The following is a 19,115-nucleotide window of genomic DNA, read 5'->3' on the forward strand; positions in this document are numbered from 1 at the left end:
TCTTGTAATCCACCAAGGTGATCCCTTACCCAGCCTGGAGAGCCACGGGCCATAACTTTTCCTAACAAGCTCTGCAATCTTCCACGTATGTCATAACCAGGACACCTTGCAACAACCCTAGTTCCCCACCCACTTTTATCCACCCGGGCCTCAGACAGCTTGACATTGAATAGTCCCTTTGGGGGCATGAGGGAAATAATTAACATGAGTCACTGTCCTAAAATACACTCTTCACCCATATGGCCCGTGCCTGGACTTCAGTGGCAATGGTATCGTTCTTCAGGGTTAATCACAGCTCTCCTTAAGTGGTTCTCCTTTAAAGTGCAAAGTCTCCTGGGAAGGGCAGCAATTAAGGTAAAGTATCTGGAGCTGATCTTGCTTTTGCCCTGATGAGAGGGGCAAGAGGCTTTGTGGAGCAGTGGGGGCTCTGATGATGGATCTCACTGCCTCAGAATTGCCCTTCAGTCCATGTGGATCCCTGAGTAGGTTTGTGCCTTTAGACAGCCTTCCTCTTAGGATACTGCAGGTGATGAGAATCCTTCCAGTTGCAATGGCCTCGAGAAAACTCACTAATCTTTTTTGGTATTTAGCCCTGAATAAGCCCTTTCTTCTGGAGGTCCCCACGGGGACCAACAGCATCTCAGTCTCTCTGGAATTTCAGGATCCAGAGCCGGTAGAGCCTGTTGCCCCCAGGAGTGAGAGGCCCTGACTCCAGTGTGGGAGGTGGCGGTGGCAGTGGCAGTGTTACCTGTGTCTGGACTCCGAGGTGAGAATCCAGTCTTCCTTGCACGGCCCTGTCCTGCCTCCTCCACCCTCATCTCCTGCCAGAGAACCTCTGCTTCCTCCCAGCCCTCGGCGTCATACCTCAGTAGTTTAGTGAGCATAAAATAAAATGGCTTGTTAAAATAGGTCCTTTTTTTCTTGGAGATTGGCTCAGGAGGGGCAGCAGATGGGTAGGAAGAGAGGTTTTGTGGATCAGCCATTTAAATAAGCATCTCAGGGATGTTTGAGGATAGAAGTCCATAGACTATGTTTGCAGAAATTGTATTTCCCTCTGGACACCTTGTCTCTGGCAGCCCATTTGAATGGGGGTATATTTTCTCTAATAGTCTAAGGCCTACAGACCACCTAGATTTTATTCTAGTGATAACATTCCAGAACAAACTAAGGGTCAATCCCACACATTTGTCCAATCACCTCTGGGGATGACTGCATGCCATCAACAACATGCACCTCACCTGTTGCCCAGCTATAATGACACCTTCCTGGGACTCTGACTTAGCTAGGTCTCTACCATGTCACTGCACAGAGACCCCTCTTCTTGGACACCCATAAGCCTGCACCTCCTTGCCACACCTGGATATGGAGGTGTGCTGCAGAGTGTTGGCACCCATTCCCACCCCTGTCTATGAAGGTGCCAGAAGTCCAAGAACCACACTTCAAGACTCCCTTGCCAGCAGGGTGCTAGCAATAAAATGTACTCATGTGAAATCTGGGAGGTGGAGAGGAGGTAGAAGTCATCCTCTACAGAAGCAGACATGCATGCTCTAGGGGCTAGCTGGACTCCACATTCGCCACGAGTCACCAGCCTGGGGACCATGGGGATGCAATAATCCCCCCCCCATGGCCAATGTTATTTATATATAAATATTTAACAATTTACATTTTAATTCCTTACCACGTGGCTAGAATTCCTTAAGAATTTTATGTTTCAGTAAAAAAAAGGATTTTACACGCAGTGCTGAAAGGTTAGAAAATAAGATTTGCAGGTGGCCTGAGGCAGGACGGGGTCACTCTGTGTTCCCCTCGGGCACCTCGCTTTCCTCTCCCTCGTCAGGCATATCTATGTACACGGAGTCCTCTGTTCGGGCTGATTCAGGGAGCGCCCTAGGATAAGAAGAACAATGTCAAGGCTTTTACTCTTGAAAACAGCAACTAACAGGCTGGCCAGTTAACTCAGCTGCTCAGAGTGCAGCCTCACATCACCGAGGTCCTGGGTTCAGATTTCCTTACTGACCAGCCACCAAAAAGATAAAATAAAAATAAAACGTTTCATTATCTCCTCATTGTAGATACAAATTTTAAATTATTCCCAATCGTTTACCCTCTATTCTTTTACCTCTCATCCTCATCAGAAGATGTCTTGTCATGCAGCTTTTTGGATATATTTTTCTGGTGGGTAGCTCTCAGTGGTTTATATATATCCCTAAGCCAAACAGGCTTCCATAACAGGAAAAGGCCCTTCTAGAAAATAAAAGGGGAAATATTAATTCTGCATTTCCCCTGCTATCTCTGGGCACAGGAGTGAATCCTTTTCAAATTTACCTGACAGTGATTTTTCTTTGAGAATTTCCTATGCCGCAGAAATCTGAAACAGCCCCTTAGGAGAAAACACATGCACAAGACAATTGGTCATGTCGTTTTCCATGTCTCTCACAATGTACATCTCTTATTAGGACTAAATGTGCACCTCAGTCCATAATCACAACGAGTAAATCACTACAGACCAGGGAACTTCAAAAAAGTTTCATGCATGCTGGGCTTCCAGAAGCTCTCTGTGTCTGTCCAAAAGGTCCTCACAATGTCTCTGAGGAGAACTGTGTATGCAGCATGGGGTACAGGCAGGACTGTCAGCCCCCTGTACTCCCTTGACCAAGTGCCCTCGTGCAGTGAACAAAGTGCACAGCCACACTGGGCAGAAGCATCTGCTGTCTCCAGAAGCATTTTACATCAGTCCCTTTCAGACTGTCTCACAAGCGTCATCTGCTGGGGGGTGGGGGATGAGGTGCCTCTGTCTTCCTAGCTGCTTTATCCTAGAAGTTGAATCACATCAAGCAAATATGCCTGGGTTCAACTAGCCAGGTTATCTACTCCATTGATTTTAATACTGCAGGCTGTCACTGATGAGTGAGTGGGTGGTGGAACCAGTTTAAGCGACATGACTAGCACTAAAACACAAGATATTCTTTCTGAGTACAAACAGAATAGGAAAAATCAGAGTGCGTCATTTCAGAAACTACCTGTGTCTATATATGTGTGTACTGATTCGGGACATAAAATGTAGCTCGCAGCCCAAGCATAGTAAAATCAATGGAGAAATCCCCAGCTAGGAAAAGAATCAGCCTCTTCTGATACTCACTACAGTGTGATCATGGGGCAAGATATTTTCCCTTTCTTCTTCTCTGTTTCCTTATAATAAAAGCAAGAGACAGAGCTAGTGCCTGAGGTCTCTCCTAGTTAAGCTGTCTGAGGTTTGGATAAAAGGAATAGAGAGTGGGGCCCCAAATCCAGTAGGATAAGAAGGTAAGTTTTCCTGCTGCTTTGGAGGAAGGACTCATGTATTCTACCCTCTGTGAGCCTTGAATTACCTCGATATCATGTGGCCTTCCCTGCCCCCTCTCCAGAGCCTCCAAGAAGGCCTCTGGCCTGGCTTGGGCCCACTCCCTAGCAGAAGGAATAGGCATCAGCAAAGCCTGTCCCCCGCTACCCTTTCTTGGCAGGACAGTAGGTGCATCCTTACTAGTCACTGCTAACTCAGCTCTGCCTGGGGAACTACTGTTGCTGGGGTCACGCAGAGCTCTGGGTTAAGGAAGTACTCTTCCTGCCTCTGGCAGTTTTCTCACTGCAATTGAGGGAATTGAAATAGATAAATATTAAGTTCTTCTCTAGTTCTAAAATTCTAGCTTAAAAATTGCCAGATTAATACTTACCCTGGGGACCCTTCTGGTCCTTCTCTATGAGAATAAATCTGTTTTGGAAAAAAACAGGATTGTGATTATACATCACAGTGACCACTATCTCCAAATCTTTATTCATTCCTTTTATAAATCTGAAGTCTTATCTACCTGGTGAGATAACTTTTTGGGGAACAGGAACTCTATCCTGTTAAATAGTTCTTTCATTCTTCTACAGTACCTATCTTAGTGTCTTGCATGCAGTAGGAAAAAAAAGGAAACGTCTGTAACTTGATAAAATATCTCCCAGAAACCTAAATAACAGCTAGGTTTTAAAGTCAAAAACGAGTATGACACCTATTATGACAGCTACCAGTCATCATTATTGATTTGAGGTCCCAATAAATGCAATAAGAAAAGTAAATGGGGTATAAGGATTGGAAAGGAAGAGATAAAACTATCATTATTTGCATATGAAATGATGGAAAATATAAAAATCCCAAGAGAAACAACTAAATTTTTATTGGCAGCAACAGAATTCAGTAAGGTGGCTAGGTGCAAAATCAAGCCATCAGTACACAAACCTCAATAGCTTTCCTATGTACCCCCAATAATTAATTAGGACATGGAAGAATGATCCCATTTACAGCAGCAATAAAAGTATAAAATACCTAGGAATAAATATTTTAAAAGATGTGTATGATCTATGTGATGAAAACACAAACTCTTGCTGAGCCCCTGGCGCAATCGGTAGAGTGCTGCGCTGGGAGCGCGGCGACGCTCCTGCCGCGGGTTCGGATCCTATATAGGAATGACCGGTGCACTTACTGGCTGAGTGCCGGTCACGAAAAAATGACAAAAAAAAAAAAAAAAAAAAAAAAACCCACAAACTCTTCTCAATGCTGTTAAGAAGAGATAAATACGTGGCATGAGATAACATGGTCCTAGAATGTTGTAAAAATGTCAATTTTCAAATTAATCTACAAGTTCAATGCAATCCTATTCAAATCCCAAGACAGTTTTTTACAAAATTTGTGCAGCTGACATTTGGTAGTCAAAATGGGCAAGAATAGCTATGAAATGTATGAAAAAGAAGACCCCAAAGAGCACGAGCTTGCCCTACCAAACATATACCTCAAAATATGTTATAAAGCAACTAGAATTCTGTAGTGTGATCCTGGTACTGGCACAGGAAAAGACAACTGGATCAAAGAAGAGAAGAGTCCAGGTAAAGATGGTATTTTAGATCACTAAAGAAAGAATGGACCGTACAATAAAAACTGCCTTAAAGCAACTGAATATTCATGAAGGGAAAATTAAGTTAGACTCTCTACCGAAAACCACACTAGAAGCCAAGAAATTAAACAAATTCCAGATGGATTGAAAAATATAAATAATATAATGCTACAAAAGTACAAAAACAACTGTCAGAGAAGATTCCATGAAGTGACAAAGGCCTCTAATAACATTCGCACCCCGTTAGCCACAGGGTAGGGCCACAGGTGTGACAGCATAGACGATGAATTCCCTACTCTTCACAGCCTTTAGCCCTTTCTCCACTGGATTGTCTTCTTGCTGGTTTATAAAACTCTTTATATTAAATATATTAATCCTTCCATTGGTTTTCATTGTACTTCCATGTTTCAAATATTTCCCAGTGTTTCTTTTTTGTCTTTAAGGAGGCAAAACAGAGTGGCAGGGAGGTGCGCAGGCTTTGCAGTCAGGGGAATCTGGGTTCTGCTTTTGGTTTTGCAATGGTGGCCTTAAATTGATGTCCTTCCTCTGTAGAGTGGGATGATAATATCCTCCTCACAGGACTGTTGTGAGGATTAAATCATATAATACATGAAAAATTCTTTGTCCTAGGCTCTCGGCATATTAAGTGCTAAGTTTGCTAGTGGTGTCGCAGGCAAGGCAGGCAAATCTAGCAAAAAAAAAATCTCTTCTCCACTGCAAGATTATAAAAACTAATGCTTCTATTTTCTTCTAATATTTTTACATTTTCTTTTTTTACATTTGCTGAAATATGTTGAAGGTGAGAATAGGGGTCTGCCATTATTGTTCCTTAAATAGTTAGGTGTTCTGTTAGCATTTATTCATTTTCTCCCACTGCTTAGAATATTAAAAGGTGACATTTCAAAAGTCTTAGGAACACACAGGTCTGTCTATTGCTGGACTCTGCTGACCACTTCAAAGAAACACTAGGTTGCACTATTCCTCACTGTGGAACTGACATAATGCCTCATCTCTCTCTTCCTTTGCACACCTCTATTGTCTACTACAGGTGAAACACTGCGTGCTCCCTGTCTGCACATAGCTTACCACCTAAGTGAGGAAAGGAAATAATGACGTGTAAATAAACACAGATATAGGTTACATTGTATACAGAAATTAAAGCAATATAGGAGTTGATAGAAATTTCAAGAACAAAAAAGGCCACATGCCACCAGGAGAGGCAGAAGGTACTGACTGGGCTGATGGCCAATGGCCATCTTCCCAGAGGCCTCTGCAAACTGACCCCAGCTGGGCCCTGACTCCTAGGCCTTAGGCTCAGAAATCAGACTCTGTCCTCACCAAGAGAGAACTCCCTCCTTCCGCTCAGAGCAGTCTCACCTTATCGATATCACAGGGCTGACTGAAAATCAGAATGCTAGATTACAACTTGACAATGAGAAATATATCTTATTTCACAGACAGAACACCTGTGTCTACACAATCAGTGAATCACTCCTCTGGAGAGAGGGGCCTCCGCGGCACACCGAAGCAAAACCTGAAGGCTAATGTGAGAACAGAATCAGAAAAGGAACCGGCTGACTCCAGTGTTTAATGGAAAGGGCTGAGGTGGCCAGACTCACCCATCCCCCCAGGCGCAGCCTTGCCAGGCCGACCCCACGTCTGCCGCCTGAGGTGCCACCTCAACTCACGCACAATGTCAGGTGGGCACTGCCCTTGCTGGGCTCTTCCTCGCCTTGTCTGTGCTGTCACTACGGACCAGCCCTCTGTACATGGACATGTTTCTCTTTAGATACGTTAATACGTCCTGTGCGGCTCTGCTCACGTCTGTAGACCAGGGACCTTACACCTCTGCTCTGCTCCACTATGTGTGGACCTTGGTGTTTCTCTCTTGGATAGCCATCTTTTAAAAAAATTTTTACCACATTTTTAAGTTCTCAGGGGAGGGGGGAATGCCTCACTATGGACTCCAAGAAATGGTGACAAATCTCACGGAGGGACTAGGCCCAGGAGGGCTGGAGTATTCAGGGATGGCTTCATGAAGAAAGATGAACTTGAGGTGGATTTTGACAGACTGACAGGACTTCCATAGGGAGAGTGACATGCGGGAATTTTAGATGGGCAAAGGCACAGACACAAGTAGGAATGGGCCTGGTGTGACGGGTGTGGTGGGGGCTGCTTTGGCTGGGATGGAGGCTGCCATGATGGCAGAAAAGGTAAATGAGGTAAATGAGGTTGGGCTGGTAGAGTCAAGACTGTCAGTTTCTTAACTCACTGTTTTCATATGCCAGGACCTGCCTGCTGGGAAAATAAGCTATTTTGTAACTGAACAAAAGGTAAACAGAGGCAAGCTCCAGGAAGGCTCCTGTGAATACGACATGCCTTAGAGTAGCCTAATGCAGGATTTGGCTGCCAGGCTTTACTTGAGCCTATTTAGACAACGCCTTACACACTGGAGAAGAAGGATGCTGTGTCAATCTGATGAACCTCCAGGACAACACTGCTATCTGTTGGCCCCTTCCTTTCTCCCCAGGGCGATGACAGCTCAATGAGGGCTAAGATTATACATCTCTTGTCATTTTAGTAACAGGGAAAGAAGTCAGTGGCAGAATGAGGGTGGTTGGTGTGTACATAAAATAGCTGAGATACTTTTAAGTTGGCAAAATTTCACTATCGTATCAACTCTGGCCTTCTTAAACTTCAAAAAATAGTCTAGTGGCTTGTTATTTTGGTCTTAATTCCACAGAGATCTCCTGGGAGTGGTTTCCTGTAAGAGTCCCTGGACTATACTTTGAAATAAGAGAACAAAGCATACCTCAGTCTCAGTGACTGAAGAGGAATGTCATACAGTTGTAGGTGGGAAAGTGGCTTTGATTTTCACTTTGTGGGTTTGGATTCTATTGTAAAGAAAGGATGTATTCTGGAAACCTGAATCAACTGTTGTTCTTACCTCAATGAGACAGAAAATTATAATCAAAATGATCACTACGACAGTCACAGATATTGCCAAGATGAGTTTGTTGTCATGGCCATATCCTGGAACATATTTAGTGAGCTAAGAAAAGAATGAAAATCATGTTTATAAAACAAAGAGATAGGATGAAAGCTGGGATGGCTGGGTAGCTCACTTGGGAGGGCATGGTGCATATAACACCACGGTGAAGGGTTCAGATCCCTGTGCTGGCCACCCACCAAAAAAAAAAAAGGAAAGAAGGGAGGAAAGCTAACTATTCAAAACCCCATTCTTGGGCTGGCTGGTTAGCTCAGCTGGTTAGAGCATGATGTTGTTAACAGCAAGGTCAAGGATTTGGACCCTGGTAGGCTCCAGTTGCCAAAAAAAGAAAAAAAAAAACCCCAAACAAAAAAACCCATAAAACCGATTCTTCTAGATGAGTAGCTTCCAGGTTTTTAAAGAACATACTAAATCTATTGTGTTACGTGATCTTACTCTTAAGCATTTTCTTCTACAATTTATCTTGTGTGTTAGTTCTGCTTTATTCTCTGACCAAAGTGGGAGACCACTATCTTGGCCAAAGTTACATGACCAAGACGAGATATGGACTAGGAGCCTCTGGTCTTCCTGCTTGGGCACTTTAACTGCACATCCTAAATGATGGAAAATTCTGGGTCTCATGTTTCAGCAGTTGTCCTTACCTCAGGTGACTCCTGGTCTTTCTGTTCACCCTGGGCTTCTGGGCTCTCATTGATGAAGTTCTCAGTTTTCCATTGGTCCGGATCCCATTCTGCCTTGGATGCCTTTGCTTCCTGCTGCTCACTGAAAAGCTTCATCAGGAAGCCTGTTCTGGAGATGAGCTTGGCACAAGCCATTTGTACATAGGGCTCAGAGCAGTCCATTTTCAAAGTCCGGAGAACATGAGAAATGAGCCTTCTCATGTCACTGTTGGACATGAGGGATTGTAGGTGCTGGTTTAGCTGAAATTCAAATTGATCACCTGGGGATGAAAGCGATGGGTGACTGAAGTCTTTGTGCTTGAGGGGTAAGTCAGTCTCCAGGCTGCCGTATTCCCATTGTGTTTCACTGGATTGTTTAGCAGTTGGCACTGACTTTAATGCAGTCACAGGAGAATCTGCAGCAGAATTCTTCTGGTGCTCTGATCCCTCTTGATGCTCTGACCCCTCAATGCTGCTCTGATCTCTCACTTGTTTGACGTGCCTGTTCTTTCTGCCTCTTCGCCCCTTGAGGACTCCGTACACTCTCTGTAGCCTTTTCCCTATACTCTCAAGTTTTTCCAGGATGTCCTCCTGTGGTTGGGCAGTTTCTAATTTCTTTAAAAATAGTTGGTGTTTAACTTTGGGTCCTAAAAGACTAGACTGCATAAGCATGGCAGTTTTTTCTTTCTTCTTAATCTCATCAATTTTTTCTTCAGTTTCTGTATCTAACAAATTTTTGTGAAAATGGAGCTTCCCCAATTTATTTGTGTAGGGTGAATTGTTGGGTTCAGGTGTAAGAGAGGGGCTATTTGTGTTTTTTTTCAAATAATCCAGCGGCATATCTTCATTCTGTCCATTTGAAAAAAGCAGCTTAATTAATGGTAATAATGTTGATTGTATATCTTCTAGGTTTCCCTCTGGTAGATAAGATAATAAGTAATTTAGTGCATGTATAATTTCACTTTTATCATTTAGATCTAGCTCCTCATTCACATTTGCCCAGTTCATGCCAGTTTTGTCTGAGGATGACTTCTCTGGCTCAATCGTCAGCTCAGTGCTTGTGTTCTTCTTCCGAGCTCTTAATATCTTCATGAATTTTCCTTCTGGATTCTTTAGAGATGCCTCTTCAACTGTCAAAAGAGAAGAGACTACTTTTGATAAGGAAGACTCAGAGCAGCTTTTTGTCAGGCCACAGCTATACACCCCAGTCAAATAAATTAGGAGTCAGCACATATATGAGTGCCATTTAGAGAGGAGGAAAATTAACCAACACTTAAATCTACAAAATAGCAACAACAAAAGGAGAAAAAGGCATCATTTGGAAAAGTGGCCACCTACTCAGAACATTCCATTTAGATTATTCCATTGGTCCCCAATGCCCAATTGCCCAGTACTCCATTCCCAAGGCTAGAAGACAAATATTCCCCAGTCAGCTGGGTTCTCTGCAGATCTTCCATGTCTCCTCACATTCAAGTGCCCCATACTGTCCTGCTTCATGTGCAGAGCAAATGCAAGTCTTCCTCTTACCACCTCTTTAGTGTACTTTTGGTCTCATAGCCCCCATAACAGAAGACTCTACACAGGACAAAACAATATGTCTATTCTGGTTCTTTCTTTAAATTTGGGCAGGGATCTGGTGTATAGGTTAAATTTCTAATTTGACAACCTGTATGCTTATGTTGAATGTTCAAAAAATGTGTGGAATAAATGCAGTTTCCGGATAAATATTACTAGAGGTCCTAAAATGCAGAAGAAAAAAAGCAACTTTGTCAGAGGCCTAGTACTTCACATTCTTTTCATTTCTAGTATTTCCAGCTATACTTGGGGAACCACCCAAAGCTTCCAAGTGCATGTAGTCAAGTGTACCACTGTGGAGCTGAGTTTCTTTCCAGAATTAAAAGTATTTTTGGTGGCGGTGAGGGTCAGAAGAGGAGGGAAGGATCGTGAGATAGGAGGAACATGGAACAGAAGACCCAGGCACTAGGGTAAGGCACATAACACCTCTGATCTTGCTTTTCCTCATCTGTAAAAGGAGATTTAAAATGCTTTTAGGGAAGAAGGAAATAATTTAAATGGTGAAAAAAGCATTTTGAAAAACAAGCAGCACTGTCTGTATATACGTAGCAATATGTTATTATTTATTATTTACCCCAGATCACTGGTAGAGACCGGTATTCAAGCCATCTGGACATAAGAGCAGTCACATTTGGGAAGTCATATAGTTAGTGCTGATATTAGAAAAACACTTAAAAAGCACCTGAGTGTTCTGTCGATAGAAATGCTTGAGATCCAGAGCAAGTTCAGATTTATACAGTCTAAGAAGGGAAGAACCTTATGTTCCATTAGAAGGGCCAGGTAGCAATTTCCACTTATGGAACCAGAAACTCTAAGTTTCCAAATACCACAGCATCACTTGGGCTTTCTTATAAAATTACAAGAACAAACAAATAAAAAAGCCAGATCTACAACTGTCCAATAAGGCAGAGGGCACTTGAGACCTGATGCATGTAAAACAAGTTTACAAACTGTGTTCCTAACTTATATGAGTAAGTTATTGCTCAGTGACTAACCACCGAGCAGAGAGCACAGCACACAGTGTGTGGCCATTAATGATATTCCCTTCTACTTCTATTTTTTTCTGCAGCAGAGAAATGGATCTTTTTGCACATGGAAGAGTTACATTATTAAATTATGTAATATTAGCTGAAAACCTGACTTTCAGCAAGGGAGTAGTACAGAAATTTGGGGATTATGAACTAATGAATAAAATAAAGCAATTATATCTTTAGTGTAAAAATTTATCATCACCAACTAAAAATTAAAAAAACAAATAAAAATAAAAATGTATCATCAGGTAATTCAGACTCACGACAATGTGTGGTGCTTGTCAGACATGTACTGTCACAATGCAGCTTGACTGTCTTGCAGACAACCTCAAAATTATTTTTAAATTGGCAGAGGCAGCAGGCCAAATGGCGAGGTAAAATCCTATAAATGGAAACACAGAGAATTAGATTAATGGTAAAGGGGTTACTTGAGTATGTAGAAGAGGCAGGCTAAGGCTGTCACAGGGCTGTGCAAAAACAAGTTCAAGAGGTGTGTGGCCTGGACAGTTGAGTAGGAACCAGATGGCCAATTGCTGCTGTTGAATATTGTAAATAGGAAGGAAGACAAGAGGTGCCCAGCAGAAAGGTAAATATGACAGTAGACATAGAACACTGAGAATAAAAGTGATAGGGATCAGAATTAGGTGACACTGATCTAAAGTTTAATTCAGAAGTATCTCCTCCCATCTCAGAAGTCTCACTTTGGGATGAGAGTACACAGGGAGAAGGCAGACTTCTAAGAAGAGTCTGGATAAGCCCCTATTCTAGAGTCCCTTTCTCAATTCTTGTTGGCTGTGGTAAGTATTAGAAATTACTCTGGACTTAAAAAAACAGCTTAGTTTAAACCTGCATTATGTGGTGAAACAATAACAGAGATCACCTTGGCCAAATCTGGGCAATCTGAGCATTCAAAAGCATAACGATGAGAAGAAGGTACAACATAATGTGAAGGATACATTAGTTCATAATGATAATCAAAGATAAAAGGGTGGGGAGCTCTTCTCTAACAGAATAGTGCCGGCCAGTAAATGTAAAAGGAATGATAGAATTAGAAAAGTGCCATTTTGCAACCACCAATATAACACTTCATTCACACAAGGATTATCATTGATGCAAAGTTGGGTGAAAAGGCGTTTGACAGTAGGATCGTAACTGATCTCAGAGTATCACCGCACAAACTATTTATTAATTACCAAGAGGGAAAAATAACTTTACAATGGAGAGATCTGTAAGATACCACCTTAATCAAGTGATCAACCAGCATTATAGGCCATTTAGAGTCATGAGTTAGGAAGGATATATTGCCTATGTAGTATTCTTACCAAAAATATTTAACCTGAATCTAATCAGGAGGAAACACACAAATCCAGGTTGTGGGACAATTACAAGACAACTGTCTTAAACTCTTCAAAAGTGCCACTGTCATAAAAGACCAAAAAGAAGTAGGGGAATGCTTTAGACTAAAGGAAACAAAGACATAACATGCAATACCTGATCTTTGATTGGATCCTGGATCAAACAAAACAGATTTAAAGAACATTACTCTTTTCTGACCAAGATGGAGTTACAGAGACCAATTTAACCTCCCACCTGAAAGAACTGAAAAACTAGACAAAATATACAAAACAACAATTCTCAAGACATTAGGCATCAGGCAACGACAGACAGTGATTTCAAAGAGATGGGAAATAAATGAAGTAAGCCCTGTGACTGCCTTGAGAGAGTTTCCAGGCTGTGGTGCAACGGTGGGGGAGACACAGGCAGAGACTTGCGGACTCCTTGATTAAGGAAATGGAGCTGAGAATCCAGGAAAACTGAGGTGACTAGACTTCACGAAGTAGAGTACTAGAGAGAAAAGAAGTGCACAGAGAAGGAACTCTGGAGTTATGCAGAGGTATCTCTTGAGTGTTCAGCAAAATACTGATCAGTGCATGTGTATGAGGAAACTACTTAAGGCCAGGAAAAGAACCACTTGAAAGCATTAGAGAGGCATGGTGCTGATAACACCAAGGTCAAGGGTTCAGATCACTATACTGGCCAGCCATAAAAAGAAAACAAAGCAAAAACAACAAAAGTATTAGAAGAATAATTGAATAATACACAGGTTTAGGAATAGCACCTATTCCCACGACAGGCTGGAAAACCTCATGAGTCAAGGGGCATTAGGTACTCAGAAAGATCTTGCCTTAACAGCTGTGAATATTGAGCGCTACACTACAGTCTACTATGTGGTCCATCCAGAGAGAGAGAGAGAGAATGTTAACAATAAAATCCACAGGGAGGATACAAGGGTCTCCATTGTACTTACTCTTTCATCTTTCTCGTAGGTTTAAGTTTTTTCAAAAGAAAAATTTGAGCAAAAAAGATACCCAAACTATTGATTAGCTTATTATTATGGTTTACTGGGTGCAGTTTCAGGGAGATAAAAACTGTGTCTGTGACTGGAGTAAATCCTCCAGGTTAACTTTAAGCAGGATAGCATGGTGATTAGGAATACAGATTCCATAACCACACGAGGCTTGAATCCCACCCAGCTCTGCTAATAATGTAACCTCGGGCAAACTGCTTAATCTCTGTTGCTCAGCCTCTCTGTTATAACAGCACCTACCTCTGATGAGTTTTTAGGAAAAAATGAGTCAATACCTGAAAAGGGCCTGCCACATGGTTAAGTGCTCGATAAATGTTAATTAGTTATTAACTTGCAGACGCTGCCAGAAAAGTAATCATGCTCTCCCACCTTGGGTGCCTTCTCTGAGTCCTCCAAAATGATGACTTTATTAGGATCACATTATGACTGTCAAAACAGAAGTGTGTTTCACGGGTCCATGAAGGCTGACTTGGCAGTACAATGTAAAGAGTTTTAGATTAAAACTGCATCCAATAAGTTGGCCTGACACATTTTTCAACCCCCTAGAAGGGTAATTACATGTGACTAATATTATTCCTTTTGGTCTGGTAGAAGCTTCTGATCTTCATATAGAAAGAATGGACCCAGAAGAGTAATCCAGCATTTTACATCTACGGGAATCGCAACTCTGACACAAAGTGTTTGCTGTTTCTTTCCTGTCCCAACTTTTCATTTTGGAAAATTTCAAATCTACAGAAAACTTAAAAGAATGGTATAATGAACATTTGTATACCTTTCACCTGGATTCAACAATTGGTGACACTTCACCACACCTGTCTTCAGTGTGGGTATGTTTATACATTTTCTGGGCAAACCATTTGAGAGTAAGTTGCAGGCATAATGACTTGTCAGTGCTAAGCACTTCAGTGTGCATCCCATACCAACCAAGGCATTCTCCTACATACCCCAATACTATTATCACCCAGTGAAATTAAATATGAATATCTCTGTCTCCTACATAGTCCATATACAAATTTTCCCAACTGTCCCAGTCATGTTATAGATTTTTTTAAAAGCCAGAATCCAAACACCAGGCATTGCATTTACTGTTCATGATTCTTAAGTCTCCTTCAATTTAGAACTGTTCCCCATCTTTTAAAAATCTTTCATGGCACTGACATTTTTTAAGCATTCAAGCCCATTGTTTTACAGAATGCGCCTCGATTTGGTTTTGTATGATCAACCTGATTATAACAAGGAAACATTTTTAGCAAGAACAATATTTCATAGGAAATATTGTAGTTTTGTTATTCATTAAAAAGTATGAGCTAGGAATAATGCAAGTGTGACAAACTTAAATAATTGTTTTAAGGCATGGTGACCAATTTTGGGGACTACAATTGACCTGAGGTGTAGATTATCCTTACTCGAGAATAACTATTTTTCAATACACATTAAAGATCATTCCACAGGAGTCAAGACTCCAATGTGCTGGCTTACTTACTTCGTATATAAATGTCTAAACTCCTGAGGACTTTCAATAAAGAACTCCACTGTGACAGTTGCTATAATCTTTCATGGCCTTGATGGCAAATGGCTACAGAGAACGACAGCACTTTTTTCTTATCCACTAATGGACAAGAGAAAAGCAGATAGAACCCCACTACTGTGGATAACGAAGTGAAAAGGCTGGTGGATGACAGCTTTGACTATGCAGCAAAAAGGTCATCTGGGAAGATGGGAGGGATCGACTGTGTCAGACGCTGCAGGAGGTTGAGGGAGATGAGGCTAGAGTAGTAACTGATGGATCTGCTGACAACGTCGTGAAGATAGTCAAGGAGGTGACCTGACAAATATGACTGCAGCAGAGTGCAAATGAAGGGCCTTTTCCCATACTGATCTTGTGTAATCCCCTCAACTAGCCTTAGCACAACAGCACGTTTCTGTTTAGCTTGCCATACTGGAGGGAGGATTGCAAAATGTAAGCTGCGATGAGTTGTGTAACAAACTGTCACAATAGGGCCCTACAGAAATAAAAGACTGCAAAAAATGACATACTTCACACCATACATAAAAATTAACTCAAAATGGATCATAGACCTAAATGTAACTACATAATTTCTAGAAGAAAACATAGGAGAAGGTCTTTGTGAGTTTGGATTAGACAATGGGTTCTTAAACAAAGGTTTCTTAGGTCTGACACAAAAAAGCACAAACCATTCAAGAAAAAATTGCTAAATTAGAGTTCAACAAAATTAAAACATTAACAACTTCGGCTCTTCGAAGATACTTTAAATAGAATGAGAAGCTACAGCCTGAGAGAAGGTATTTACTAAACACATATCTGAGAAAAAGGACTTGTATCCAGAGTATATAATAAAGCACTCTTAACACTCAGTAAGAAGATAAATATCCAATCAAAATATGGGAACAGATGTGAACAGACACTTCAGTAAAGATGATATTTGCACATGAATAGACACTCAATTTCATCAGCTGTTAAAGAAATGCAAACTAAAACCACAATGCCTACACACCTAGTAGTAGAAAGGCTAACACTTTTTTAAAACCCTGGAATAGAAGGATCAGGTGAAGATGTGGAGCAACTGCAACTCTCATACACTGCTGGAGGGAATGCAAAATGGTACAGCCACTGTAGGAAGCAGTTCAGCAGTTTCTTAAGAAGTTAAATATGCACTTAGCATGGGATGCAGCAATCCCACCCCTAGGCATTTACCCCAAAGAACTGAAAATATACATTCACACAGAGACCTGCATGTGAGTATTTTTAGCAGCTTTATTCATAATTGCCAAAAAATTGGAAACAACCCAAATGTGCATAAACTGATGAATGGATACACAAACTGGTATATCCACACCACTGGAATGCTGCCCAACAGTAAAAAGGAATGAAGTACAGATAGATGCAACAGCATGGATGACAACATAATCTTAGAAGGATTATGTACTCAAAAGGCCACAAACAACATGGTTTCATTTACAAGACATTCTGGAAAAAGCAAACCTATAGGGACAGAAATCAGACTGGTGGTTGCCAGGGGTTGGTAGTGGGAGGAGAGGATTGACTGCAGAGACATGAGGGGACTTTTTGAGGGGAGAGAAATGTTCCATATTGGGAAATTGGTGGTGGTTACATGTCATACATTTGTCAAAACTCATCAAAGTGTACTCTTAAAAAGAGTGAATTGTATTATGTGAAGATTATGCCTCAATAAACCTGACTTAAGAAAACAATAAAACAACTTGAAAACTAAGTGAAAATAAATCTAAGAAAAAAATAACTTACAGTTTTTCCAATTCAAGAGTCATCAGGATGGTGTTCTCAATTGTTGTAAGTGACACTTGTGTTGCTCCCATGTCTCTGGAGGAGAAAGCCCAAACATTCATGATAGGAACCCCAATACAAAAGTTCTGTACTTAAAAACACATTTCAAGGACATATGAGTACTTCAAATTTGGCTTCTCTATAAACAAACTTAAGAGTTGATTGGCCATAGAAGATAATTCTAGAGAGCTCTTATTGAATACACTTAAATTTATCTGCATCAGTAAACTAATGGCCTTGGGACTGAATTGCATTCACCTGTCTTGATTACACTTTTTTTTCTTTTTAAATAATGTACAGCTCTTCCTCTTTGCTTTCTGGGATAAATGATATTCCTTCATGCGTCTACATGTTCCATGTCTATATGTTTTCTTCAACTCTGCTCTCTTCCACTGCTGGCTGTCTTGCCCATTATACATCCTTTCTTAGTCCTTTCCTGTGCCAATAACTTTTCCCTCCAATAATCCAGTTAAAATTCAAATTGTGACTTTTTAGCCCAAGTGAAAATACTTAAACTTTGATGAAAGGAAAAAAGAAGAGCAGAAGTCATCTCGTGACTCATGACATTATTGTCATACTTACAGATATTTTAATGCTGGCAATTTAAAAAGATGTGAATCTTCAACAGTAGTCAGAGGATTATGATTGAGAGTTCTGAAAAATGCAATGAAATTAGAATTATTTGCATTTTCAATGTGCATGAAACTACATGAAAAGGTTATATTCATTTTTGTAGCATGGAACTTTTCATAAAAGAAAAATCATCATTTTCTGTCTTTACATATAAATTACACTTAGAATCTGTAAAGTCCTCTTCCTTTGGAAACTAAAAGATAAAATAGAGAAGAGAAAAAGAAAAGAAAAAAATGGATAGCAAAAAGTATGTCAAAACACTTTTCAGGTCAAAAATCCTAGAAGTGACTTCACCAGTAGAAAGACTTTACTCTTCAGGAAACATTATTTATGGTGCCCTCCATAATTGAAGGTGCTTGCCTTTCACCTTTAGAAATTTCAAAAAAAAAAAAGTCATGGTTAATCCATCCAGTCAAGAAAAAAATTGGACCAGGCTGGCTGGTTGCTCAGTTGGTTGGAGCACCACCTTGTAACATCAAGGTCAAGGGTTTGGATGTACCTGCCAGCCAGCTGCAAAACAAAACAAAAGAAAACATAAAAGCCACAAAGAAAATTTGGAAAGTGTGGTGCTGCTGAGAAAAGCCAGGAGAAAAAAATGGGACCAATTCCTTGGCTTTGGAGCCAAAGGAAAAGGTTCACATCTAAGGGAAGGAACTGGTCAAAACCATACTCCCATCACACACACCAGCCCTTGTGTTCTTGTATCACATCACAGCCTTTGTTACATTGCATGTAACCACATGTATACTTGTCAGTCTCCTGGAATGTCAGCTGCTTGAGGGCAGGGGACACATCTTACTGTCATTGTCATCCCTGTGCCTGGAAGAGTGCCTGAAATTTACTAGGTATTTAATAAATATTTGTTGACTAAATAAATAACATTTTTAATAAATCAATAAAATGAATAAATTTGTTTTTTGTCCCAAATTTGTATTCGAAAATGTTGGAATACATTTTCTTTTCAATACTTTAGGGCGAAGAAACCAAAGAAAAACAAAAAAAAAAGAAAAGAAATAGGGAAAAAGAAAAGAAAATCTACCTTTAGTTTAACTCTATTCAGGAATCATTAGTGTACTTTTGCAGAATATTATAAAAATAATAATTATTATAGCTAATATCTATTCAGCTGCCAGGCATCTATGATCAGCATTTCACATTTAATCCTCAATAACTTTATGTGGTGGATATTATTACCCCATTTTATGAATGAGGTGACTGAGTCACAAAGAGGTTATATGACATGTCCTAGCTGGCCAAGCTAATAAGAATCAAAGCTGGAATTTCAACTCAGTTCAGACTCCAAAGCCTGTGTTTAACCTGTATAAAGAAAAGGGATTTAAATAGCTGTAACTTTAACCTTAATTTTTTTTTTTTTAAAGATGACCAGTAAGGGGATTTCAACCTTGGCTTGCTGTTGTCACCACCACACTCAGCCATTGAGCCAACCGGCCATCCCTATATCGGATCCAAACCTGTGGCCTTGGTGTTATCTGCACCGCACTCTCCCAAGTGAGCCACGGACGAGCCCTTAACCTTAATTTTGAGAAGACTAAATATAGGAAAACTTTTGAAACTTCATGTACTTATCTGGGAAAGCCACTGTG

The 19,115-nt window shown here is 40.7% G+C and overlaps 1 protein-coding gene across 1 annotated transcript in view; it reads right to left on the reverse strand.

Moving 5' to 3' along the window:
* Positions 1-1,719: 1,719 nt before the first annotated feature.
* LOC134365078 (leucine-rich repeat-containing protein 37A-like) overlaps positions 1,720-19,115 on the reverse strand; it is a 53,402-nt gene continuing 36,006 nt past the window's right edge. The window contains exons 7-15 of the mRNA XM_063081266.1: positions 17,461-17,532; positions 16,840-16,914; positions 11,449-11,567; positions 8,562-9,709; positions 7,858-7,962; positions 3,711-3,748; positions 2,326-2,380; positions 2,120-2,244; positions 1,720-1,887 (exon numbers count right to left, since the gene is read on the reverse strand). Of these exons, the coding sequence (XP_062937336.1) occupies positions 1,791-1,887; positions 2,120-2,244; positions 2,326-2,380; positions 3,711-3,748; positions 7,858-7,962; positions 8,562-9,709; positions 11,449-11,567; positions 16,840-16,914; positions 17,461-17,532 (1,834 nt within the window). The 3' untranslated portion in view covers positions 1,720-1,790. The remainder of the gene's footprint in view (positions 1,888-2,119; positions 2,245-2,325; positions 2,381-3,710; positions 3,749-7,857; positions 7,963-8,561; positions 9,710-11,448; positions 11,568-16,839; positions 16,915-17,460; positions 17,533-19,115) is intronic.

This window comes from Cynocephalus volans, chromosome 16 (assembly GCF_027409185.1).
Source record: "Cynocephalus volans isolate mCynVol1 chromosome 16, mCynVol1.pri, whole genome shotgun sequence".
Taxonomy (NCBI): Eukaryota; Metazoa; Chordata; class Mammalia; order Dermoptera; family Cynocephalidae; genus Cynocephalus; species Cynocephalus volans.